Source organism: Eleutherodactylus coqui, chromosome 3, assembly GCF_035609145.1.
Source record: "Eleutherodactylus coqui strain aEleCoq1 chromosome 3, aEleCoq1.hap1, whole genome shotgun sequence".
In the NCBI taxonomy this organism is placed as follows: Eukaryota; Metazoa; Chordata; class Amphibia; order Anura; family Eleutherodactylidae; genus Eleutherodactylus; species Eleutherodactylus coqui.
Genome location: NC_089839.1, coordinates 160015460 through 160043264, shown reverse-complemented (window position 1 = coordinate 160043264; position 27805 = coordinate 160015460). Strand labels below are relative to the sequence as shown.

General features: G+C 40.0%; 1 protein-coding gene across 6 annotated transcripts in view; it reads right to left on the bottom strand.

Moving 5' to 3' along the window:
• Positions 1-27805, bottom strand: part of IQSEC1 (IQ motif and Sec7 domain ArfGEF 1) — a 566448-nt gene that overhangs the window by 36978 nt on the left and 501665 nt on the right. For all 6 annotated transcript variants that reach the window (XM_066596453.1, XM_066596449.1, XM_066596450.1 and 3 more), the window contains 4 exons: positions 23801-23962; positions 12864-12986; positions 9515-9681; positions 197-336 (listed from right to left, as the gene is read on the bottom strand). In XM_066596453.1, the coding sequence (XP_066452550.1) occupies positions 197-336; positions 9515-9681; positions 12864-12986; positions 23801-23962 (592 nt within the window). The remainder of the gene's footprint in view (positions 1-196; positions 337-9514; positions 9682-12863; positions 12987-23800; positions 23963-27805) is intronic.

Sequence of the window (27805 nt, the reverse complement as noted above, 5' to 3'; positions counted from 1 at the left end):
TTTTTGTTAAGCTGAACAGACATACTTTCTTCTCGTCAAACATTTTTGTAAAGTAAATGAAGGATTATCCATGACTTTTCTTGTAAACATATGCCATTTGCAGTATCAAAAAGAATAATGGAAGTAAAACATTGTAGCATTTTATTTTGTACTGCAACCTACTGACTGGTAGTGCAAACCATTCTCAATAACTTACCGGCTTCTTGCCTACAATAAGTTTTTCAACCTTCTGAACTTGAGATACATGATCTTCATTAGTCTTGAGTTCACGCTTACGGATGCGCTCATAAATGCCTATCAGCATCTCTCGTGGGATGTCCTCACCATCGTCCACACCTGCAGAGAGTGACAGTTCTCATTAACAAAGGATGAGACATTACAGCTTGTTACTGCTGATGTCTCTGAAAGGTCAAATCCAAGGACAATGATCATACATATCGTTGTTTTTCAAGGATGGACAAGCAGGTATCGAATTGAAAATTAGCCCAGACACCACATCAGTGTTTCTCTGGATAGTTGGACCAGCGCAAAAAATTATATTCACACAGTCACTTGATATGCATTAATTATCAGCTATTCCAGTCATCAAGGTTTAATTACCCAGAAGTAGATAAAATCCACATTATACACTGAAGGGTTTTCTTTATCATTACAAAGGTGATTTATCTACCTTGTGAGTCTCAAAGAGATACTTCAGAAGATCACTGGAATGTCTTGATGAATTAAATCATGTTCTTAAAAAATATCAGTACTAGTTATGTCATCAACTTTTATGCTTCAGTTTCTAAGAGTTTATGCTCATAATAGAGTCCATTCGCTTGTGGTGTTATTAAAACTAATTCTATCAAATTTTCCATCTAATCTTGTATCTCCTTTCTCTCTCTCTCCATGTCTTGTAACTTTTTCTCTCTCTCTATGTCTTGTAACTTTTTCTCTCTCTCTCCATGTCTTGTAACTTTTTCTCTCTCTCTCTCTCTTGTATCTTTCTCTCTTTCTCTCTCTGTCTTGTATCTTTTTCTCTCTCTCTCTGTCTTGTATCTTTCTCTCTCTCTCTCTGTCTTGTATCTTTCTCTCTCTCTCTCTGTCTTGTATCTTTCTCTCTCTCTCTGTCTTGTATCTTTCTCTCTCTCTGTCTTGTATCTTTCTCTCTCTCTCTGTCTTGTATCTTTTTCTCTCTCTCTGTCTTGTATCTTTTTCTCTCTCTGTCTTGTATCTTTTTCTCTCTCTGTCTTGTATCTTTTTCTCTCTCTGTCTTGTATCTTTTTCTCTCTCTGTCTTGTATCTTTTTCTCTCTCTCTGTCTTGTATCTTTCTCTCTCTCTCTCTCTCTCCCTCTCCCTCTCCATGTCTTGTATCTTTCTCTCTCTCTCTCTCTCTCTCTCTCTCCCCATGTCTTGTATCTTTTTCTCTCCCTCTCTCCCCATGTCTTGTATCTTTTTCTCTCCCTCTCTCCCCATGTCTTGTATCTTTTTCTCTCCCTCTCTCCCCATGTCTTGTATCTTTTTCTCTCCCTCTCTCCCCATGTCTTGTATCTTTTTCTCTCCCTCTCTCCCCATGTCTTGTATCTTTTTCTCTCCCTCTCTCCCCATGTCTTGTATCTTTTTCTCTCCCTCTCTCCCCATGTCTTGTATCTTTTTCCCTCCCTCTCTCCCCATGTCTTGTATCTTTTTCTCTCCCCATGTCTTGTATCTTTTTCTCTCCCTCTCTCCCCATGTCTTGTATCTTTTCTCTCCCTCTCTCCCCATGTCTTGTATCTTTTTCTCTCCCTCTCTCCCCATGTCTTGTATCTTTTTCTCTCCCTCTCTCCCCATGTCTTGTATCTTTTTCTCTCCCTCTCTCCCCATGTCTTGTATCTTTTTCTCTCTCTCTCTCTCTCTGTCTTGTATCTTTCTCTCTCTCTCTCTCTCTCTCTCTCTCTCTCTCTGTCTTGTATCTTTTTCTCTCTCTCTCTCTCTGTCTTGTATCTTTTTTTCTCTCTCTCTCTCTCTCTGTCTTGTATCTTTTTCTCTCTCTCTCTGTCTTGTATCTTTTTCTCTCTCTCTCTCTCTGTCTTGTATCTTTTTCTCTCTCTCTCTGTCTTGTATCTTTTTCTCTCTCTCTGTCTTGTATCTTTTTCTCTCTCTCTCTCTGTCTTGTATCTTTTTCTCTCTCTCTCTCTGTCTTGTATCTTTTTCTCTCTCTCTCTCTGTCTTGTATCTTTTTCTCTCTCTGTCTTGTATCTTTTTCTCTCTCTGTCTTGTATCTTTTTCTCTCTCTGTCTTGTATCTTTTTCTCTCTCTGTCTTGTATCTTTTTCTCTCTCTGTCTTGTATCTTTTTCTCTCTCTGTCTTGTATCTTTTTCTCTCTCTGTCTTGTATCTTTTTCTCTCTCTGTCTTGTATCTTTTTCTCTCTCTGTCTTGTATCTTTTTCTCTCTCTGTCTTGTATCTTTTTCTCTCTCTGTCTTGTATCTTTTTCTCTCTCTGTCTTGTATCTTTTTCTCTCTCTGTCTTGTATCTTTTTCTCTCTCTCTCTCTCTCTCTGTCTTGTATCTTTTTCTCTCTCTCTCTCTGTCTTGTATCTTTTTCTCTCTCTCTCTCTGTCTTGTATCTTTTTCTCTCTCTCTCTCTGTCTTGTATCTTTTTCTCTCTCTCTCTCTGTCTTGTATCTTTTTCTCTCTCTCTCTCTGTCTTGTATCTTTTTCTCTCTCTCTCTCTCTGTCTTGTATCTTTTTCTCTCTCTCTCTCTGTCTTGTATCTTTTTCTCTCTCTCTCTCTGTCTTGTATCTTTTTCTCTCTCTCTGTCTTGTATCTTTCTCTCTCTCTGTCTTGTATCTTTCTCTCTCTCTCTGTCTTGTATCTTTTTCTCTCTCTCTGTCTTGTATCTTTTTCTCTCTCTGTCTTGTATCTTTTTCTCTCTCTGTCTTGTATCTTTTTCTCTCTCTGTCTTGTATCTTTTTCTCTCTCTGTCTTGTATCTTTTTCTCTCTCTCTGTCTTGTATCTTTCTCTCTCTCTCTCTCTCTCCCTCTCCCTCTCCATGTCTTGTATCTTTCTCTCTCTCTCTCTCTCTCTCTCTCTCTCCCATGTCTTGTATCTTTTTCTCTCCCTCTCTCCCCATGTCTTGTATCTTTTTCTCTCCCTCTCTCCCCATGTCTTGTATCTTTTTCTCTCCCTCTCTCCCCATGTCTTGTATCTTTTTCTCTCCCTCTCTCCCCATGTCTTGTATCTTTTTCTCTCCCTCTCTCCCCATGTCTTGTATCTTTTTCTCTCCCTCTCTCCCCATGTCTTGTATCTTTTTCTCTCCCTCTCTCCCCATGTCTTGTATCTTTTTCCCTCCCTCTCTCCCCATGTCTTGTATCTTTTTCTCTCCCCATGTCTTGTATCTTTTTCTCTCCCTCTCTCCCCATGTCTTGTATCTTTTCTCTCCCTCTCTCCCCATGTCTTGTATCTTTTTCTCTCCCTCTCTCCCCATGTCTTGTATCTTTTTCTCTCCCTCTCTCCCCATGTCTTGTATCTTTTTCTCTCCCTCTCTCCCCATGTCTTGTATCTTTTTCTCTCTCTCTCTCTCTCTGTCTTGTATCTTTCTCTCTCTCTCTCTCTCTCTCTCTCTCTCTCTGTCTTGTATCTTTTTCTCTCTCTCTCTCTCTGTCTTGTATCTTTTTCTCTCTCTCTCTGTCTTGTATCTTTTTCTCTCTCTCTCTCTCTGTCTTGTATCTTTTTCTCTCTCTCTCTGTCTTGTATCTTTTTCTCTCTCTCTGTCTTGTATCTTTTTCTCTCTCTCTCTCTGTCTTGTATCTTTTTCTCTCTCTCTCTCTGTCTTGTATCTTTTTCTCTCTCTCTCTCTGTCTTGTATCTTTTTCTCTCTCTCTCTCTGTCTTGTATCTTTTTCTCTCTCTGTCTTGTATCTTTTTCTCTCTCTGTCTTGTATCTTTTTCTCTCTCTGTCTTGTATCTTTTTCTCTCTCTGTCTTGTATCTTTTTCTCTCTCTGTCTTGTATCTTTTTCTCTCTCTGTCTTGTATCTTTTTCTCTCTCTGTCTTGTATCTTTTTCTCTCTCTGTCTTGTATCTTTTTCTCTCTCTGTCTTGTATCTTTTTCTCTCTCTGTCTTGTATCTTTTTCTCTCTCTGTCTTGTATCTTTTTCTCTCTCTGTCTTGTATCTTTTTCTCTCTCTGTCTTGTATCTTTTTCTCTCTCTGTCTTGTATCTTTTTCTCTCTCTCTCTCTCTCTCTGTCTTGTATCTTTTTCTCTCTCTCTCTCTGTCTTGTATCTTTTTCTCTCTCTCTCTCTGTCTTGTATCTTTTTCTCTCTCTCTCTCTGTCTTGTATCTTTTTCTCTCTCTCTCTCTGTCTTGTATCTTTTTCTCTCTCTCTCTCTGTCTTGTATCTTTTTCTCTCTCTCTCTCTCTGTCTTGTATCTTTTTCTCTCTCTCTCTCTGTCTTGTATCTTTTTCTCTCTCTCTCTCTGTCTTGTATCTTTTTCTCTCTCTCTCTCTGTCTTGTATCTTTTTCTCTCTCTCTCTCTCTGTCTTGTATCTTTTTTTCTCTCTCTCTCTCTCTCTGTCTTGTATCTTTTTCTCTCTCTCTCTGTCTTGTATCTTTTTCTCTCTCTCTCTCTCTGTCTTGTATCTTTTTCTCTCTCTCTCTGTCTTGTATCTTTTTCTCTCTCTCTGTCTTGTATCTTTTTCTCTCTCTCTCTCTGTCTTGTATCTTTTTCTCTCTCTCTCTCTGTCTTGTATCTTTTTCTCTCTCTCTCTCTGTCTTGTATCTTTTTCTCTCTCTGTCTTGTATCTTTTTCTCTCTCTGTCTTGTATCTTTTTCTCTCTCTGTCTTGTATCTTTTTCTCTCTCTGTCTTGTATCTTTTTCTCTCTCTGTCTTGTATCTTTTTCTCTCTCTGTCTTGTATCTTTTTCTCTCTCTGTCTTGTATCTTTTTCTCTCTCTGTCTTGTATCTTTTTCTCTCTCTGTCTTGTATCTTTTTCTCTCTCTGTCTTGTATCTTTTTCTCTCTCTGTCTTGTATCTTTTTCTCTCTCTGTCTTGTATCTTTTTCTCTCTCTGTCTTGTATCTTTCTCTCTCTGTCTTGTATCTTTCTCTCTCTGTCTTGTATCTTTTTCTCTCTCTGTCTTGTATCTTTTTCTCTCTCTGTCTTGTATCTTTTTCTCTCTCTGTCTTGTATCTTTTTCTCTCTCTGTCTTGTATCTTTTTCTCTCTCTGTCTTGTATCTTTTTCTCTCTCTGTCTTGTATCTTTTTCTCTCTCTGTCTTGTATCTTTTTCTCTCTCTGTCTTGTATCTTTTTCTCTCTCTGTCTTGTATCTTTTTCTCTCTCTGTCTTGTATCTTTTTCTCTCTCTGTCTTGTATCTTTTTCTCTCTCTGTCTTGTATCTTTTTCTCTCTCTGTCTTGTATCTTTTTCTCTCTCTGTCTTGTATCTTTTTCTCTCTCTGTCTTGTATCTTTTTCTCTCTCTGTCTTGTATCTTTTTCTCTCTCTGTCTTGTATCTTTTTCTCTCTCTGTCTTGTATCTTTTTCTCTCTCTGTCTTGTATCTTTTTCTCTCTCTGTCTTGTATCTTTTTCTCTCTCTGTCTTGTATCTTTTTCTCTCTCTGTCTTGTATCTTTTTCTCTCTCTGTCTTGTATCTTTTTCTCTCTCTGTCTTGTATCTTTTTCTCTCTCTGTCTTGTATCTTTTTCTCTCTCTGTCTTGTATCTTTTTCTCTCTCTGTCTTGTATCTTTTTCTCTCTCTGTCTTGTATCTTTTTCTCTCTCTGTCTTGTATCTTTTTCTCTCTCTCTATGTCTTGTATCTTTTTCTCTCTCTCTATGTCTTGTATCTTTTTCTCTCTCTCTATGTCTTGTATCTTTTTCTCTCTCTCTATGTCTTGTATCTTTTTCTCTCTCTCTATGTCTTGTATCTTTTTCTCTCTCTCTATGTCTTGTATCTTTTTCTCTCTCTCTATGTCTTGTATCTTTTTCTCTCTCTCTATGTCTTGTATCTTTTTCTCTCTCTCTATGTCTTGTATCTTTTTCTCTCTCTCTATGTCTTGTATCTTTTTCTCTCTCTCTATGTCTTGTATCTTTTTCTCTCTCTCTAGGTCTTGTATCTTTTTCTCTCTCTCTAGGTCTTGTATCTTTTTCTCTCTCTCTATGTCTTGTATCTTTTTCTCTCTCTCTATGTCTTGTATCTTTTTCTCTCTCTCTATGTCTTGTATCTTTTTCTCTCTCTCTATGTCTTGTATCTTTTTCTCTCTCTCTATGTCTTGTATCTTTTTCTCTCTCTCTATGTCTTGTATCTTTTTCTCTCTCTCTATGTCTTGTATCTTTTTCTCTCTCTCTATGTCTTGTATCTTTTTCTCTCTCTCTATGTCTTGTATCTTTTTCTCTCTCTCTATGTCTTGTATCTTTTTCTCTCTCTCTATGTCTTGTATCTTATTCTCTCTCTATGTCTTGTATCTTATTCTCTCTCTATGTCTTGTATCTTATTCTCTCTCTATGTCTTGTATCTTATTCTCTCTCTATGTCTTGTATCTTATTCTCTCTCTATGTCTTGTATCTTATTCTCTCTCTATGTCTTGTATCTTATTCTCTCTCTATGTCTTGTATCTTATTCTCTCTCTATGTCTTGTATCTTATTCTCTCTCTATGTCTTGTATCTTATTCTCTCTCTATGTCTTGTATCTTATTCTCTCTCTATGTCTTGTATCTTATTCTCTCTCTATGTCTTGTATCTTATTCTCTCTCTATGTCTTGTATCTTATTCTCTCTCTATGTCTTGTATCTTATTCTCTCTCTGTCTTGTATCTTTTTCTCTCTCTGTCTTGTATCTTTTTCTCTCTCTGTCTTGTATCTTTTTCTCTCTGTCTTGTATCTTTTTCTCTCTCTGTCTTGTATCTTTTTCTCTCTCTGTCTTGTATCTTTTTCTCTCTCTGTCTTGTATCTTTTTCTCTCTCTGTCTTGTATCTTTTTCTCTCTCTGTCTTGTATCTTTTTCTCTCTCTGTCTTGTATCTTTTTCTCTCTCTGTCTTGTATCTTTTTCTCTCTCTGTCTTGTATCTTTTTCTCTCTCTGTCTTGTATCTTTTTCTCTCTCTGTCTTGTATCTTTTTCTCTCTCTGTCTTGTATCTTTTTCTCTCTCTGTCTTGTATCTTTTTCTCTCTCTGTCTTGTATCTTTCTCTCTCTATGTCTTGTATCTTATACTCTCTCTATGTCTTGTATCTTATACTCTCTCTATGTCTTGTATCTTATACTCTCTCTATGTCTTGTATCTTATTCTCTCTCTATGTCTTGTATCTTATTCTCTCTCTCTATGTCTTGTATCTTTTTCTCTCTCTCTATGTCTTGTATCTTTTTCTCTCTCTCTATGTCTTGTATCTTTTTCTCTCTCTCTATGTCTTGTATCTTTTTCTCTCTCTCTATGTCTTGTATCTTTTTCTCTCTCTCTATGTCTTGTATCTTATTCTCTCTCTCTATGTCTTGTATCTTTTTCTCTCTCTCTATGTCTTGTATCTTTTTCTCTCTCTCTATGTCTTGTATCTTTTTCTCTCTCTCTATGTCTTGTATCTTTTTCTCTCTCTCTATGTCTTGTATCTTTTTCTCTCTCTCTATGTCTTGTATCTTTTTCTCTCTCTCTATGTCTTGTATCTTTTTCTCTCTCTCTATGTCTTGTATCTTTTTCTCTCTCTCTATGTCTTGTATCTTTTTCTCTCTCTCTATGTCTTGTATCTTTTTCTCTCTCTCTATGTCTTGTATCTTATTCTCTCTCTATGTCTTGTATCTTATTCTCTCTCTATGTCTTGTATCTTATTCTCTCTCTATGTCTTGTATCTTATTCTCTCTCTATGTCTTGTATCTTATTCTCTCTCTATGTCTTGTATCTTATTCTCTCTCTATGTCTTGTATCTTATTCTCTCTCTATGTCTTGTATCTTATTCTCTCTCTATGTCTTGTATCTTATTCTCTCTCTATGTCTTGTATCTTATTCTCTCTCTATGTCTTGTATCTTATTCTCTCTCTATGTCTTGTATCTTATTCTCTCTCTATGTCTTGTATCTTATTCTCTCTCTATGTCTTGTATCTTATTCTCTCTCTATGTCTTGTATCTTATTCTCTCTCTATGTCTTGTATCTTATTCTCTCTCTATGTCTTGTATCTTATTCTCTCTCTATGTCTTGTATCTTATTCTCTCTCTATGTCTTGTATCTTATTCTCTCTCTATGTCTTGTATCTTATTCTCTCTCTATGTCTTGTATCTTATTCTCTCTCTATGTCTTGTATCTTATTCTCTCTCTATGTCTTGTATCTTATTCTCTCTCTATGTCTTGTATCTTATTCTCTCTCTATGTCTTGTATCTTATTCTCTTTCTATGTCTTGTATCTTATTCTCTCTCTATGTCTTGTATCTTATTCTCTCTCTATGTCTTGTATCTTATTCTCTCTCTATGTCTTGTATCTTATTCTCTCTCTATGTCTTGTATCGTATTCTCTCTCTATGTCTTGTATCTTATTCTCTCTCTATGTCTTGTATCTTATTCTCTCTCTATGTCTTGTATCTTATTCTCTCTCTATGTCTTGTATCTATCATTCCAGCCATCTTGTCTTGTATTCAAATGCAAAGACGCTGTATTGCATTCCAAAGCAAGTTGAGAATAGGGATTGATGGATAGAGGTGAGGGACTGGTTTGGAGGATATGGAGGTTAGGGACACATCCTGGATAGGGGGTACAGAAGCCCATAACATATCATGCTCCTCTCAGCCTATGGCAGGCACTAAAATATTTTGCTGCTGTAGCCAATGTGTTCTGTTTTTCACCCAGCAGGATGTATAATTTTTCTTCCTCTTCCATAGAGCTGAAGTCTGGGCAGAGGTCAGAATAGCTTCTGAATTGAGTGCCCTTTACTGTTGAGTATCTGGGGTATTACAGCAGAAAGTAGGCCTAGTCATCCACAGACGTCTTGTGGCACAGTCTGCTCTCCCTGGGCTTGTAGTTTTGTGTTCTGCCCTGATCTAAAGGTGAGGCTCTGGGCGCTCAGTCTGTAACAGCTCAGGATTTGTTGTTCTCTGGGGTTTGGTAGTATTTTCAGATACATGGCCAGTTTGTACTTCCTCTGTAGGCCCTGTTCTATTTGTTTATCCATCCATCACTGCAATCAAAACTTTTCAACCCCCATTGCAAATCAGGTTAATTTCCCAAATTTGTAAGCTTTTAGCCATTTGCAAAAAAAATAAAAAATTCAAACAAGAACAATTTAAATAGCTCTTCACAACTAACATAACAAGTGGTTTTTCCAAATTCAACATAAAATGCCACTTTTAAATATTATGGCAGTCTCAGAATTATTTAACCCCTTGATGACAAGAATCTTTAGTACTAAGCCGAACATTATAGCTGTTATGTCCTGCTGCAAACGTGATGCATAGCATCCCTAAGGAATCTTAGCCCATTCCTCATGGGCTATGTCCTGGGTTTGCGTGATCTCTTTATCTATCGTGGAATTGTACTATATGGTATTGTACGTGGTATTGTACTATAGTAACAACCATTACCTCTTAAATTCTTCACAAAATCCTCCAGTTTCATCTTTCGCTCAGGCTTGACATTAGGGCTGTACATGTCAGTGTTGAGAAGGATGATTGCAAATGCCAAGATGAAGATAGTGTCTGGATTCCGGAACTGCCTGACAACACCGGGGTTACAGATGCAATACCTCTGGCTGTAATACAAGACCATAACATCAGGGTTTTGTACATTCACACGAGATGTATAGTACACAGTGGAAAAATCCTCAATGAATATTCAGGCCCAGTGAGCAGCAGGACCAGATCATTTTACAATAGGAGATCTGAGACTCTGAGATAGCCCTGAGGGGAAACTCCAGTTTATATTAGATGGTTGTTCTCTTTGTCACTTTATGTAAGGCTTTGTGTTGTGTGTGTATGTATATGCATCCACTACTGGGCCAGTGTCATCTCTGAGCAGAACACAAAAAATCTTGTTCGGATTGGATGTAATTTGGTGCCCTAAAAGGATGGATTTATACACAATATGCCAATACAGAGAACACTAAATATTTATAACAAAACCAAAAAATGGCGGGGAACAGGAAATCTGATCTTAACCTGCTGATGTGATGAAACCCTACCTAAAGTGGAGCAGTCGCCCTGATGAGGGCAACCCCATGTCAGGGACCTGGGGCAACCCTGACTCTCTCTAGTTGGAAAATAGGGATAATGTTTGCTACCAAAAAAATACATGAGGTATAGATGTTAAACATGCTATGAACCAAATGAAATATCAATGCAAAATAGCAATAAATCAGGAGACAGCTTTTAAGGATATTTAGGATGTTGCAACATCTAACAATCTTATCTGACAGTGGAACAGGACAAGAGCTGCCAACTAGACCAGAAACACCTTCAGACTAGAAGTATAGCCAGTGTGCTCAATGAGGAAGAGTTGGAATAAAGGTGTAGAGACATGCGCTGATTGGCCAGCTGGGACCCATAGCTCCCAACTGATTAATCCATGACACACCAACAGAGAAGTGTTTATGTCAGCATCCAACGACAAAATAACACTGAGCATGTGCTGCCATGTGGGTCACGTGTGCCAGGGCTGACGCTGTGACATCACTCCAGTGCCAATCCGACATGGCAGACAAGCCTTGACAAACAGGTAGTTTATGAAAATGTGATCGACATAAATCTCTGAATTACAATATCAGAACCACATCGGTAGAGTAGAGCGCTGAGAGTCTGACATAGGAGCGCATTATGCAAGAACCTCAGTTTGCAAATATTCTCCAGTAAAACTCCCCTGAGCCTCGGGGAATTCGGAATTGGATAATTCAAGAGAAAGTAAACTTTACTGGGAATATACAATTTAGGAATTTGTTGTGCAGAATCAGGTCTTGAAAAGTCAGTGAATTAAAAAAGTGAGAGTGCAAGCTTCATAATTGCTGGGTATGGAGACTCCATTATTTTCAGGGTGGCTTTACATGGGACAACTATCATCCACATAGTCACTTGATACCGCAAATGTAAGTGACAGTGGTTCTATGTAAACATGGCCACCAACTGGGTGACAAGCAAGCATTCATTACCAAGTTGCTTTGTTTCAGCTCAATTAAAGCTTCTTTTAAACAAAGCGATTTATCCTCTGCACGAGCGGACAATGTCAGAGTTCACTCGTACGCTAAATTGTTCAGTCATTCACATTCACTGTACCAGGGAATGAGAAGAACTAAACTAAACTATCGGTATTTAAACCGAACAATTAGTGAACGAGCCAAAGAGGATTGTCATGCATACATGAAATGGTCAATAATCAAATGAATTATCATTCATCGTTCACTGTGTTTACACTAAAAGGTTATCGTTCAAATTCAAAAGATCCAGCGATTTTTTTTTGAATGATAATTGTTCTATGTAAATGCCCCTTTTAGAGTAGTCGCTGGTTGATTCATCTTCACCTGGTATAAACAGGCAAAAGTTTGTCTTTCAGTGACTAGCCAATAACTTTGCAGGGAGTTGTGCATTTTAGCGACCGCATTATTGAACAACTGATCTGTGTAAAAGCACACCAACAGTCACTGTACTGACTATTTCGAGCGACTATTTGGGCAACAGTTTTTCCATGTAAAGCCACCCTTATTTGGCTGTGGATCATGTGAATAATTTTGGTATTTTATTGTGATTCTCTTAAAAGGATGAATATTTTGCTGCTTCATTTCACATAGCTGAAGCCATCCTATATTTATGGACAATGCTGTTTCTCCAGAATAAGGCTTATGCTTATTGTGTCTGATATGCAGGAGTTATCATATCATGAAGCCAGCCCTCCATCAGCTATAGGCCCTGTCCAAAGTAGATTGCAGCCAAGTATGGTCTTCAGTCACAACTTCCAAAGACATTACAACCTGAAAGGCGACGTCTACCATCAGAAAAAACATGGCTGCTGTCTTCCAGAAACATGTCACACCTGTCCATTGGTTGTACCTGGTACTGCAGCTCAGCTCCAGTGCAGTGAATGAACATGAGCTGCAATACCACACACAACCTATGGACAGGTGTGGTGCTGCTTTTGGAAGCAAGCAGCCATGTTTATGTAGCAAACTAGCCCAAGATTCACATGTCTCTTCTCTTCTACACAAGATGGAAGGGGAGGAAATTCTTTTAGACTTCTGTTCGCTTTGCCCTCACTCCACCATGTAAGCTCCTGTCTGAATTGTTTCTTTTTATTATCTTTGATGTATAGAAAATGCAAAGATAATCATTACTGTACAATATACAGATGGCGGGACTGTTTGATGGGTGTTCCATATGAATGCTCGTAACATCAGCAGCAGACTAGTTGGGAAGGCATCATATGGTTGTAGAGCATCTGCAAGTTGTCCAACGGTAGTCAAGGAACCACAGATTGCCCCGTCTTGCCGGGATGCTTTCACATATGTTGGTATCAGTGGTTTGTGACTTTGTATTCCGTGTTAAACGCAGCACACATAACAATTTATTCTGCAGTGACTGTTTACAGTATCCGCCTGCAGTTCAATGCTCTTCTTCATGCGAGAGGAGAGATCAACCTATGAAATATATTCATCATCCCTGACCTTCAGATGCAGGCACTTTATTTCCAGGGACAGCTCATCCCTCCCTAGTGTTTTCACACATGCTGTTAAAATTCCAAGCAACCGAGCCATGACCATCTGATTCTGCTTAAGTCAGACTGCAAGAGCTTAGTGAAGCTTAAACCTTTAACTGTGTGCAGCTCCAAATATTCTGCATTCCTGGTGTGTTATTTCCACCTGTGCACCTTGTATACCAGCTGTAAAAAAAGAGTCTTACCCCAATTATATACCTATACCTGGAACACACATAATACATACAAAATGCATACCTAAATGCTTCAATGAGTCGTTCCACTTTCTGGGCTTCTCCCTGGACTCGTATATGAGCTTGGAACTTCCTGAGAGCTTCATCTAACTCCATGGCTGAAAAATCCATCTCATCAACCACACAGCTGGAAGACAGAATCACATTTGCTTTGTTTAGCCTCCCAGCTGGGAAATAGGACTGTTAGGAAATTAGCTAATTTTAAATATAATATTACAATATTAGTATGATATGCTAGTTTGTAATTAGACAGTAGCCAACTGCTTTATAAACAATGTTATCAACTTGGTTGATCACAAATAGCATAACAAAAACTACATGCGGCAATTACATCATGCATGCAAAACAACTACAAAAATAAAATCTATGATACAAATGACAATCATTGAATGCTTTGGATGGTTCCCCCGAAGTTCAGACGATGACCATGAATTTGTACGTCACATAGGGATCTATAATAAGCATCATCGCTACCACTATATAGCACAATGAATGCAGATTCAACGTTAATGTCATAGGGTAAAAGAAATGCAAATAGAATAGAGAAGTAGGGTGGAGCGACTTCTATCATTAAGGGTTTTCTATCCGTGTGGGGGATAAAAGTAAGGTAATGCCTGCCTGCTGTTCGTCAAACTGTAGGAACGGGGCGATAATTGTGCTTAATAAAGTGGAAATACGTGGGCTTCAGGCGCAACACTTCAAAAGGTGTTTCTTCTCCACAGTGTGGTGGAAAATCCCGTTGCCGAGATCCCCGGCACTAACAGCCGTATCTGAAGAACAGGCCACATCCCTGAAATGCGTTATAGCTAGCTGTTTTTAACAAAATTACTAAAAAAGACCCAGGTTTACTTTATTAAGTATATGGTAAAAATGGTCTGCTGAGATAGAGGGTATCTAAAGAGTTTGTAGAAGATACTTTAAAAAAAACTTTTGAACGGCAGGAAATGTGTTAACTGGAGATGAGCGAGCACGCTCGGTAAAGGCGTTATTTTAGCGTTAGGGCTAATGCCCACAGCTGGATTTTTGCTGCGTTTTACACGGCGGAAATCCGCAGCGTTGTCCCGCAGCTTTTAGGTTCTATTGAACCCAATAGCTCAATGTTCACACTGGGAACATGCATCCCCGCCCACCGCGCCATCCCGCACTGCCGATGCGTCACGCGCTGTACTGTGCATGGGCGCAGGCCGGCCAGACAGGAAGAGTACAGTGGATCCGGAGTGGTGAGTATGGGGGGTTTGGGGGGCACCATGGCGGACTCCGCTGCGATATTTCGCTGGCGAAGTCTGTCACAGCAGTGGGCATGAGGCCATAATATACTAATTTAAGAAAGAAAAAAAAAAAAAAAAAAACTAGAAATGTTAAAAAAATAAATAAATAAAATAATATCTATTTTTAGCTTTTTACCCTCAATAAAACAGAAAAAAAGTCAGTGAGAAAGATACAAAAAAAGAAGAAAAAAAGAAATAAATAAAATTAAAAACGCCCTATATGTCACAGGAAAAAAAAATGCAGCAAAAATTATTTTGGTAGTTAAAGAAAAAAAAATAGGGTAGTAAAACTACCACATGGGTAAAATCTCTAAAAAGTATCTCGTCCTTAAGGAACAAAACAGCCTTGTCCTTAAGGGGTTAATATAACAAAGGAATGTATCCGCCCAGCCGTTTCGATATCCAGTGGCGTGCCTCTGGTCCTCACCATTGGGCTCTGCCTACATGGCTGCAGCAGTGATGTAGCTGTGTACCCATATGAGGGATGCATGCAATCAGTATTGAATCTAATTTTAACACATTTCTTGCCCTCGACATTTTTTTTTCCATTATTATCTTAGACAACCCCTTTAAAATGGATCTATCAGCATACTAGGCTGCACTGTTGAAAAGTCTGGTGCACTATTAGCAAAAAGGCAACAAAAAAAAAATATTCCACTGTTTGGTTAGTAGCAGTTATCAAAAAGAACCGTCCCCCTCTGTAATGATCCATGGCTTCCATTTATTTGCATGTCTACATGCCAGTTATCAATCACTGATGAGAGACCCAGGGGAGTGTTTCCTCACGAGTACAAAACACTCATAACAATGAGTTCGCCATGCACTTTAATAGCGGATATTAGCCATAATGCACTGGACCCTATTCCATAATATGCTTAACTCCTTAAGGACCAAATGCGGTAAATATACGGCACCTGGTCCTGGGCTTTAATCCCTGACGATAGCAGAAATACGGCGTGGGATGAAAGCTCTGCTCCTGCAATCAGCTGTCAGACACGGGCGAGGACCCAGAGGAGAAGGGAGAAGCGATTTTTAACGACTTCTGACTTCTTTTTACAAGCTACATAGCACTCAATGACTGCTATGTACTAAAAAGAGTGAAAGTGGAAGTATTACTTCCACTATGCGGCCCAGTGATCACATGATCACCGGGTGCCTTTTGTCACAGCAGAGCTGCAGGGTCCTATCAAACCCTGATCAGCTCTGTTAAGGACTAGTGACACTTCAGGGGAATGTTTTTCCCTGTAACTGTGGCCCCTATGGATGCCCCAGCTACAGTGGAAAAGTATGAAATAAACAGAAAAAGCCTAGGACTAGGATTAAAAATGAAGCATATCTGCCCTCTACATGAAGAGACCATAACACAGTGTAATGCAGGGTGTCTATTTGGTCATTGAAATGTGTATAGACACTGATGAAAGATAAGCACCTGGTAAAACTAATACACCATACTGTCTAGCACATCTTGACTATCCCTGTGTTCTGCACGGCCTCCTCAGGTGCAGTACTGGTTATACTACAGTGTATTAGTTTTGCCAGGAGTACATGCACCATTTTAAATAGAGGTCTTTGTAATGGTTAATAGCAAAAAAATGGTTTTCTATATAGTTATCTTTCATGTTACTTTTTAACCCCACAGTGGAATTACGCTATAAAGTTTTGTTTGTGTGCCCTTTTTGTAATAAAAGAGAAAGAGGATGACTAATTGCAGTACATTGATCTGTTACCCAACATTAAGCAGTGATCAATTTTGTTCTGAATTGTTGGTAATACTCACAATGAACAGTTTCTAATCTTCTCAGAGCAGTAATGTAATTTGTAATGAAACCATTTAACACCAGCTCACCTCTTAATAATATGGCTTATGTAAAACTGCTTCGAGCGCAGTTAAAGAGGATCTCTTGGCTCTCCCGAAAAGTCTGTTTTTAGTAAATACTTGCATTTCCCAAGAGATATTATTTCTGGGGCATCTTTTCGTAAAACTCTGCTTTGTGCCGTTCCTCTGTTACTCCTCCTAAAAATGTATGACTACATTGACAACTGGGTGCTACCATTTCTATTGTCAATGGGGTGTGTTCTTAACTCTACTACAGTCCAGCCATTACTGACAGTGCCAGATTAGGTAGGGACAAATCTTTTCATGGGTGTGCTCACACGTAGTAGATTTTGGTGCACATCCGCAGCAAAACCACAGCATACAGTATTTTGCTCTGCGGATTTTGGTGCGGATCCATTTGGTGTGGATTTTGATTCTTTTTTTGACATGGATCCACAGCAATTTCCACACTTTCAACTGCAGGGGTGTCTTCTGCGAAATCCATGTCACAATCTACATCAATAGAGCAGACTTTGACTTGGTTTTCGACACATATTTTGGTGTATAAAATCCACACCAATTCCACAACACATGAATGTACCCTAAGAAGATAACTGCTAATGCCCCGGAGTCACTTTATTCATACATTTCCACAAGGAACAACAGAATCAAATCATATCTAAGATTTTGCTCATCTCAAAGATAATTTGACTCGGTTCACTTGCATACTTTTATCCATCTATTGATGGGCGAAATCTGATGTTGCTTTATTGTATGACAACATTCACAATCAAGATTGTGTAGGGAGCTGCTATTTTCTTAGTGTATAATAACTGAAAATACTGACCTGGCCAACAACCTAGGAATAGCTTATGGTAGGCCCAGGCTTCTGCCTCTGAGGGAATTTCAGAGCACATGTGCTGGCAGAGGGTGCAGCAGCACTGGATTATTACTCAGCAGAGTTATCAATATACAAGGCAGGTGATCGGTTTAGTTTTCTACAGCTGGAGTGAGAGGATAGGTATATGTATAGAGATTTAGTAGCTGACAGTAAAACTGTACACATTTAGCACAGATATTACTGCTTGCCCCTACTCAGCTTTTCTTCGACTCTAGTATACTGTGTGTGTAATAAATATTATATATATATTACACTGTTGTGATTCCTTCAAGACCACGTTTCCTTTTTAACCGAATATATTTTTGTATGCCAGTTAAGATTAACTTTTTTTTTTTTATTAGACCTTGGTGGTTTGTATAGTCTGTGTAGGTGTAGTTAAACGAGTCTTCTTGGCAAAAACCTTTGATGACCTAACTTCAGGATAGGACATCAATAGTTAATAACAAAGGCGCCGCTGCTTGAAATGCCTGGCGATCAGTTGATCACCCGGCCTGCTGTCAATGCAGTGAGGCTGGATGTCATCATCAGGAATAGGAGGGAAAGTGTCATAGCAGGTTTTACTCCCAATGAAATAAATGGGAGCTGAAGCAGACGATTACCCTTTCGGCACCAGGGGTCAGACATGGAAGTGTAATAGGAGGCTTCAGCTCCCTTTGATTTCAATGGGAGTGAAGCCTACTGTAGTACTTTCACAACCATCCCGTGACGTTTGGCCCCACTGTACTGACAGCAAGCTGTACCGATCAGCTGATTGCCAGGGGTCCTGAGCGGAGGGTCCTGACAATAGGTAATCAATATTTTTTGCCTGTAAACCTTCTTTAATTACATAGGATGGGCTCGAGTACCAGTCTTGATAATTTCATTAAACATTCTAATTCTAATCAATGGGGCTTGACTTTCACAAATCTCATCCATTTTGCTACTACTTTAATACACTGTATAGTTCCTGCACATCAATTTACTGTTGATAACATTCAACACATCTTTAATGTTAAAGCTAACAGAGATAAAATATATATATACACACACACACACAATAATCGTTCAGTGTAGGTTACAACAATGGTCTTCAAGTTTATGTGTTTCAGTTTCTACTTTAGGAACTTGCAGTCCCGACACTTAATACATAAAGTATTTCTAGATTTTATCCTGTCCTTTGTCACAGCCACAAAAAAGGCATTAAAAAAACACATTAAACAAAATCCTAAGAACTGTTAAATAATCTTCTCAACATAATGACAAAAAAGTGAGGGCGAAACCCCCCCAGATATGATATATAATGATTGTTTTAGTTGCTATATTTATCGGGAAACTATGCGTGACAAAGAAGCGATTAGCGTGTTTCACAGACTTGGAAAAAAGAAATCGGTGAAAGAAGAAAGCACGTATGTGGCACAGCAGGACAGGTTGGTGCTCGCAGGGGGTAGATTTAGAAGGCGTTGGAGGACTGGTGATTCTATAAATTAGTTATGTTCCCAAAGTGACAAGGTAATTAGACGGTTCTTGGACCAAGTTGTTACTGCAGCAGACTGGTAAACCACTAAAACTAATTTAACACTTATCTTCTCTAAATGCCAGGGGTGAGAGAGTTATATTAACTGGAGAGCTATTCCAGGAGGTCTTCATAGAGACCAGCCACAGATGCAGCACTGCTTATTGATGTGAACCACATGTTATAAAAAATGAAGTCATGTTATGTCACATTCTGTTCCTCAAAAGGGATTTTCCAGAGAAATAATACTTACCGATGACCTATCCTCAGGATAGGTCATCAGTAGTTGATTGGCTGGGGTCTGCCCCTCGGGGCCTTGGGTGATCAGCTGATTGGGTGCCCACTGCTAGCACCGCTACACACAGGGGTATGAACTGGAAGCTATTGCTCCGGCCTCTGTGTAGTGGCTGGCCCAAGTAATTGTAACCCCTTCAATTCCATACACTATATCACTATACCAAATGGAAGGACAACTCAGTTTATCCGGTCCTTTCTGGTTGATGAACAGAATGCTTGGCCCTTCAAATGATTTAAATGTAACCCATTAAGGACCAAACGCTGTAGATTTATGGTGCTTGGTCCTGGGCTTTAATACGGCACGGGATTAAAGCCCCTGCTTCTGCAATCAAGCAGAAGCAGCCCAGGTTGTCAGCTGTTAGTCACAGCTGAGAACACGAAGAAGAAGGGAGAAGTGGTTTTTAACCACTTCTGCCTTCTCCATTCCCGAGTACACAGCGCTCAATGAGCACTATGTACTAAGAAGTGAACGTGGAAGTACGCGACCATGATCAGCTCTGCCAGTGACTTATAACTACAGGAAAGGTTTTCTCTGTAACTGGGAACTCCTATGGATGCAACTCCTATGGATGCCCCAGCTACAGTGGAAAACCGTGTCAAATTTTAAAAAAAACAAAAACCACGTGAATGTCCCCTAGAGGTCTTATATGGCGTCATAGGAAACATAGGTAGTAAAAAAAAAAAATAATGACATTAATAATTCAACAGTCCATATAAGATACAGCTGAGCAGCAATTTCAGGGAAGTTTGTTTTCCATATATACTCACACCGAGTTGTGTTTATTGCAAAGTACATATTCCATAGCCATGCAACGTTTCAACCATAGTGTGGTCTTTGTCAAGCATATTTGTCTGCCCGCTCGTCTCTAAAGATTCGGGTGCCGGCGCGGGTGACAGGTGAGTTGCGGCGGTGAGCAGGGGGGGTGGGGGGTGGAGGGAGAGGGAGAGAGAAATCTCCCCTCCGTTCCTTCCCGCTCTCCCCCGCAGCTCCCCGCCGGCACCCGAATCTTTAGAGACGAGCGGGCAGGTACTCGAATAAGGCACTACTCGCTCGAGTCGTTTGCCTTATCGAGTATACTCGCTCATCTCTAGTCATCATGCTTGTTACCTTTGAAAACCCAGCATTAGTTACAGATATACCAAACGTTAACGTAACACATTACTTAATTCTTCAATGGGTTTTGTTGTGGTACATGACAATTTACCAATTTGCAGCAGATGCATATTTAATGCATTATGCTTCATGTTAATGTTTGCTGCATCTGTAGGTCAAATAACTGGACAGAATATTGAGAGGTGTAAAGTAAGATATCTAACATGAAGCTTCTGAGCCCCCATGCAAAATCTGCACAAGCCCCTCCAAAGCAGCCCTTGCCGAGCTAATACATTACTTACATATGGCAGCACCTTTGTGCACCAGATTGAAAACCAAGCCAACTCCTAAGTGGTGTCTGTTTCAACTGTAATTTACACCAAATTCTGCTGTAAATTACAGTTAAACTGATGGGCCACAAATGGCAACAGCCCCTAATGTTAGACTTCACTCACTTTTTGAAATCTGCAAAAAAGTAGCAATTTTTGAGTGTTGGCCCAAACTGCAACTTCTGTGCAGCAGAAACCTGGCATACAGAGCGAAATATGAATGTGGCAGAGGAGCCTTTCCAACTCCTCAGGCATCAGCGTCCAGGTGCAACTGTTGCATCAGTATATAGTATGTTAAAAAGTACTGTATACAGCATCACATACAGTAATCTAAATATTAGCCTTGTTCATTGGTTCTTTAACCACTTAAGGGCCAGGGTGTTTTAGTCCTAAAGGACCAGATACTTTTTAGGGATTTTACTGCCCTATTTTTTTTTCTTCAGCTATCAAAATTATTTTTGTTGCATTTCTTTTGCAGTGACATACAGGGCTATTTTTAATATCTTTTTCACTTACATTTTTTAGTTTTATTAGGGATAAAAAGCTAGAAAACATTAAAAAAAAATTTTTATAGTATTTTATTTTCAAAATTAGTATATTTACGCTAAAATAAAGCAAGGAATGGGCTCCTCATTTTGTTTTGGACATTTTCATACATAATTTGTAAAGTCTCAAATTACAGGGCGTGTATGGAGACCGTTTTGATTGGAGTCGGCGGTAAGTCATTTTCTTTATGTAAACATTTTTATTTTTTCTGTACTTTTTTTAAAATTTATTTTTATAACCATTTTCTTTACATTTATGTCCTCCATGAAGTCATATAAGACCTCTGGGGGTCATTCCCATGTTTTTTTCATTTCACACTTTTTCATTGTAGCTGAGGCATCCATAGCAACCCCAGTTGCAGAAGGAAACCTTCCTCTGTAGTGACCATAGTCACTAACAGAGCTGATCTGTGTCTGTTAGGACCCTGCAGCTCTGCTGTGACAGGGGGCACACGTTGGTCACGTGATCCCTGGGTCGCATAGTAAAACAAACACTTCCGCTTTCATTCTTTAGCGTTATGTAGCCTGGAAAGGAAATGGCAGAAGCGGTTAAAAAAGGTTTCTCCCTTCTCCTCTGGGTCCTCGGCTGTGCCCAGCAGCCCAACAACCCGACCTGCTCTTGCTTGATTATAGAAGCAGATGCTTTAATCCCGCTCCATACTTCTATACTGTTGGCCGGGATTAAAGCCAAGGACCAAGCACCATATATACATATATACACACCGTGCTTGGTCCTTAAGGGGTTAAAGGGGTTTTGTCATTTAAAAAAAAAATAGAAATAAAAATCAATACTTACCTATTCCTCCCCAGGCAGCCTTCTTCAAGCATCTTCTCCTCACTGATCTTCTCCAGTCCCCCGGGTCACCTCACTGCAGGCCAACTGGATACTCTTCTTCTGATGTGTCCATTCTCTGCATTCTTCTTCTGGCAGGTCAGTGTAGGTGATGTCACTAGTGATGCAACGTTCACTGCCTAGGAAGGAATGTCGATCTATTGCCGAGACTGCGCATGCATTCTGTCTCGCCACGAGAATTCATATACTATTGCAGAGAGACAGAGCACATGCGCAGTCTGTACAATAGTTCGGCACTCCCTGCTAGGCTGTGAACGCTATGTCACTAGTGACGTAGCGTACATTGCCCTGCAGGAAGGAGACTACAGAAAATGGACGCTTTGGCTGGCTTATGGTGACGTGACCTGGGGGGCTGCACGAGACAACAGTAGATCGGCAGGGCGAAGATGCAGTAAGCAGATTGACGGGGAAGGAATACGAAAGAATAGAATTTTTGTTTTCTAATGACAGAACCCCTTTAATGTATTATGTGTTTTAATATGTGAGATTTTATATTGTACCATAGATCCGAGAAGATGCAATTTGTAATATGCATAGGGGGTGTAATTCTATTTAACAAATTATACAGTAGCTAATACAAAATGTGTGCGCCCCTGTAACCCGATTAGACCAATGAGACTGAACTGGTAAGTGAAGTGGAGCCAGCGGTCCTGGGTGGATTCTAAAGAATCTGAGAACTCACATGGATAACATCCATCAGATGACTTTCACCTTAATGAACTCCATAAAGAAGAGTGCCTGGTACTTTGTTCAGCTACATCAGTTCTCTACATGAGGGCTAAAAGAGTTTCACAAGCCCTAAGACATCATATCCTCACTATGGGTCATTACCCCCCAAATTAAGGATAAGCATCCCCAAATCACCCTCAAAATCCTTTTAGGCTTAAACTTTGATTTAGTAGTTTATGCAGGGTTATACAAAAAGTGGAGCTTTATGCATGGAGCTGCAGTACATATTGAGGTATTCATTTCCAATGTACTATATGTTCATGTAAAGTGCACCATATGTAAGAGCAGAGAGGAAAGAGGCCTCAAACTACTGATAATGTGTTAGACGCTCCAATATGTCTTAAGGTGACCATACACTACTGGTCCTGAACAAGTGGCTTGTGACTCCATATTGTGTCTTCCTTAAGGAGTCCGGGGTTATAGTCATACGCACTGGTTACAATAAGTTTTCCCACACAGACAAGATTGCAAACCTATCCTGATTTGCAAACAGTGCCAACTTTAATGATTTAATATGAATATGTCAAAGTTTTGCAAATCTTGGAGAAAAAAAGAATTTGTAAAATTTCAAAGTTTACTATGATGCGGCTCCTGACCGTCACCCAAAACTGAATGTGGCTCACAAGATAGAAATGGTGCCATACACCTTAGACAACCGTCAGCCAACTGCTTCCTCGGTTGACAGATATTCCTCCAACCCTACATATACGTACACACTTAGCAAGGTGTGTGTTCTCACTGGAGAGAGGGGAAGAAGTTGTTGCCGGACACCTCTGGTGGCAAATTATCTCCCTTGGAAAAAAAAAAAGTTGAATTGGGTATGTTAAAATCCAACAGCCCGATCCTTCTGTCCACCGACATCTGCCGTTGGGAGAGAGTTTGCACACCTTCACATACATTAGTTGTTTCTACTGATGTGACAGAATGGATATTGGTACAACCCACATCATTGCCTTTATACAGGTAGAAAAGGATGACTGCTTTTTTCCTAAAATAGCATCACACCTATCCACAGGTTGCAATTGGTATTGCAGCTCAGATGCATTTGAGCAAATAGGACTGCAATGTAATACCACACTCAACCTGTAGACAGGTGTGGCGCTGTTTTATAAAGAAAGTAGCTATCTTTTAAGGACAACCCCTTTAACTTTTGGAGAACTTTTTCTGTTAGATATTTTTAAACCTAATGGACAGGGGACTGACAAAAACTGATGGCGGATTTATTAGTGTTAATACATATTAATACATATGGGACAAGCTGTATTCTTGCCATATTTTTGAAATGCTAATACTGGGGCCATCAGACACACGTGTGCCAGTAAGGACCTTTACTCACAATGACGACAAGGTGGCATAAATGCAGCTCACCATGTTTCATGAGGACAATGAGCTATGGTGCACTGCCCTCTCTTCTTATAGGCACCAAACAAGTTCAGTCTCATGCACACAGACGGTTTTTAAAGTTTGCCAATGACTTTGCCTGTGTCAATGACAAGCTCTGGTCCCTTGTAAACTGGCAGAAAGCAATTACTATTACAGATTTCTCTTAAAATGTTACCATAAGGTAAAACAAAGATAAATTAGTGCAGTATAATACTTAGGATGAAGTTTTACTCACTCAAGGACGTCTCTGTTGAACTGTTTCTGCCTGTTGCCCAAAAACTCTCCAATCATTTGGCGGCTGAGTCCTTTTCTCTGCAATAGAAAATGAGCAACTCCAACTGGGGTGTCTGGAACAAATCCTCGTTCGATAAGGTACTGGATCCCCTTTTCAGGTTTCCTACAGGAACAGAAGAAGCTATTATATCAATGGGAATACATTGTAGCTGGAAATACAGAAATGGGATTGTTACAGTTTTTACAGGTTAATATTCAACAGAGATCAATCTTTGTAATCTGTGAATAAAATTGCACTAATTTCCGGTGGTCAACATGAGGTTGATATTGTATTGTTATGTTAAATGTTCAGCTAGGAGGCATTTTACCTAAATGACATTTCCCTTCAGCTCAGCCAGTGAGCTAAGCGGAAAAAAATATCTGAAGATTTGTGTTAAATACTAGGTAAAAAAACCATAATTTTCTGTCTAATTAAATGGGCTGTAAATGCAAAAAACATCTACCCAAAAAACCCAGCAACAATATTATAAAAATCACAGATGGTAATGAGAACGGTAATTTGTATTGCTCAGCTGTATGAACAGGTCTGTGCCCACACAATGAACCATCTCTCAGTCTCCCTCTCTCACAGCAGGAAGTCCCAGCACGCCTCCAAGCACCAATCAGCCTGATTACATTCAGTCAATCAGCGAAACATACACAAAGTCTTGTTTGCCTATATGTCTGCAGCTGAGGAAACTCATCTAGACTTCTCACCATTTCACTTTCTATCTACAAGTCTCAGAAATGGCAAACACCCTCTCTTTCTATTATAAAGTAAAGCTGCCCATAGACATTAGATAAATGTGGACTATCAAGGACTAATATGAGCTGTCTGAAGAAATGAATTTGACATGCTGGATACCAATATGCCCGATCCTTTGTTGTGTGGAGATAAGTCACTACCAGAACGGTCTCCCTCACTACATACATGTTTAGCCGACAAGGCACATCTATGGGGAAGTAGGAGAGAGTAGTCAGCTATACACTTTATCAGCTATCTAATAGGTTTAAAAGTGGCCAAACACCAAGATAGTTGCCAGCTTGTTGAGCCAATGGCTATTCCCCCTGACTCTCCTATATGCGTGCACACTTGTGTCAGTAGAACAGGTGTGTGTTCTCAATGAGAAAAGGGGAATGAGTTGCTGCTAGACATCCATGCTGGGCTCAGACAGGTGGACCAGATTACGCATGCGGGAGCCGCACAGCGGATTCGGACTGTGAGCCTGGACAGTTACCCTGCGTACCTGTTTCTACTGTATTGCGAATGACTGTGGCGGCTCGCCAATGGTCATGTGCAGTACAGGGTTTTGGTTTTTGTTTGTATTTCCTGCACTGTCGCTTAGCGATGAATCGGGTACCCGCAGCCCATAGTCCATGTTAATTACGTATGGGCTGCGGGTCGGACAGCCTCCTTTGACATCAATGGCGGCCATCTGAGCAGATTCTGTGGCAAAATAGAGCATGCTGCAATTTCTCTCCCACTCGTGGAATACTCAATTCGTATCCACATGTGTACGTGTGAATGAAAGAGCGAAAATGCACGCTTTTCAACGCCCGCGCGGACGGTGATCTCGGAATTCGCAATCCAAATCCGCCCGTGTGAGTCTGACCTTAAGGATCAGGCATGTTGAAATCCAACAAGTCTGATCCTCATGTCACCTAAAGTCGATTTTGGGGGCAGAATCAGGACACCTCAAACACATTAGATGCTCATCAAGTCCTGCCGAAATTGTCATATCTGATCGACATTCATCTAATGTGTATTGTCAACCTTAAGGCTGCTGTTTGGACTGGCAACGTAGGGGATTCAGCCTGAAAAGGATTTTACGTTATGCATAAAGTTAATGTTTCCATCTGGATGAACTGATGACAGACAACTGTATACTAACACTGCAGTAAAACTTTACTGTTTACAATGTCTGTAATTACCAACGTTTATTTCTGGACTGTTTCTTTGCAGAAGCAACATAAGCACAATTGCATTTGCAGATATTACAAACAATTGATTTCCAGGACAAGGTGACCTACAAACATCCACAGACTACGCGGCAAACTGTTTCAACAGTGAGGATGACTAACTGAAGATTAAAGGCTTTTGTTTTCAAATAAGAATGTTTCATGTCCAGAAGGTATCAGTGTGCATCGAAAACACCGGAAATATGGTGAAATCTGTTCTATAGGAGGATGCAACGCCTTTCATTCACTGCCAAAATAATGGAGAATAACCATTACCCACATTCATTTTTTTTTACTATAGAAAGAACACAACTCATAGGTTGCAGTGCAATTAGCTGACATGCATCACAGGATCAGAACTGGTGCCCCATTTACTAAGCAGTCAGGTTAGAAGTACTTTATCATCTCTGCTGAATAGCTCAGGCAACAAAGGAAAGGAGCGTACACAACAAAAACTACACTTAAAGGGGTTTTCCAGGCATAAATACTATCGATGACCTATCATCAATAGTAGGTCATCAATAGTTGATCAGCTGGGGTCCGCCGCCCGACACCCCAACTGATCAGCTGAGTAGGTGTATGCTGTCAGCACCGCAATAACAGAGGTCGGAGTGGAAGTCTCTGTGCCGACCTACGTGTAGTGGCCGGCGCTTGTAACTGCATGCACAGCTCTCACTGAAATCCATGGGAGCTGTGCCTGCAGTGACATGCACCGGACGCTACATGGGAGGTTGGCGCGGAGACTTCTGCTCCAAATACACAGAGGTCGGAGCGGAAACCTCCACGCTGACCTTCCATGTAGTGGCCGGTGTTTGAAATTGCAGGCACAGCTCCCATTGATTGCAATGATAGCTGTACCTGCAGTTACAAGTGCTGACCACTACATGGGAGGTCAGCAGGGAAACGTCTGCTCCGAACTCTGTTATTGCGGCACTTACAGCTTGCACCCGCACAGCTGATTGGTCGGTGTCCCGAGCAGCGGACCCCGGCCGATCAACTATTGATGACCTATCCTGATAATGGGTAATCAATAGTATTTATGCCTGGAAAACCCCTTCAATTAGTTAACTTAAAATTTGGCAGAATGCTATACTGTAAAAGGGTCAGTACATGTGTCCTTTAAAAGAATACTAGTAATTATTAAGAAATTATAGTAGCACTGTTTCTGGTGGCGCAATGCACCACACAGCTCTGCTAGATGCACGCCACACACACAGCACTGCTACATACATTGTTCATCCCATACAACAGGAATCAGAAGCAGCATGGCATTGGAGATGAAGGATCTGTGATGACATCACTGTCATGCTCCGCCCATTAGCTCATCCTGAGTAAATGATTTACATACTCCGCCCCCGATCACATAACAGTGCAGTCATCAAAGGTCCTGTATCCTTTTGCAGATTATGGGCGGACTACAAACCCCCTGCGGCCTTAGTTGCTATAGAATACTAGCAAACACCTAGCTGGACAGCAGCTGTGTGCCTATAAGACCTGTGATGATGTCACCTTCATGTGATCAGAGGCGGCGCATGTAAGTCACTCACAAACCCACTCACTAATCGCACACAAACGGACAGACAGGTATTCGTTAGTAGTTAAAAAAATTTTGTGTATGCAGTTTTATAGCTTACCACACGGAGCGCTGTTAAACAGAGATATGTCCGTATACAGCAGAGTACACATTTATTTAGCGCATTCAATTGCATTTTTATCAATGATACAAACTCAACAAGAATATAAGAAGGTGATTTGAGAAATGTTCTTTTTTTTTCTTCAAAAAACAAGCCTGACTTGATATACATGTGCTTCACTTTTGCCAAAAAACACTCTACAGAGTCCTTAACCCTTTCCAAGCCAGTGTCAGACCTCGTCGGACATTGAGATTTTCCTGTATAGCTCGCGTGTTGGGTGATGTCCGACACATGTTTAACACTATGCAGAAGAGAGGTCTGACATTGAAGTTTTTTTGTGCATATGTATATCACAGTATGCAGAGGAGAGATCT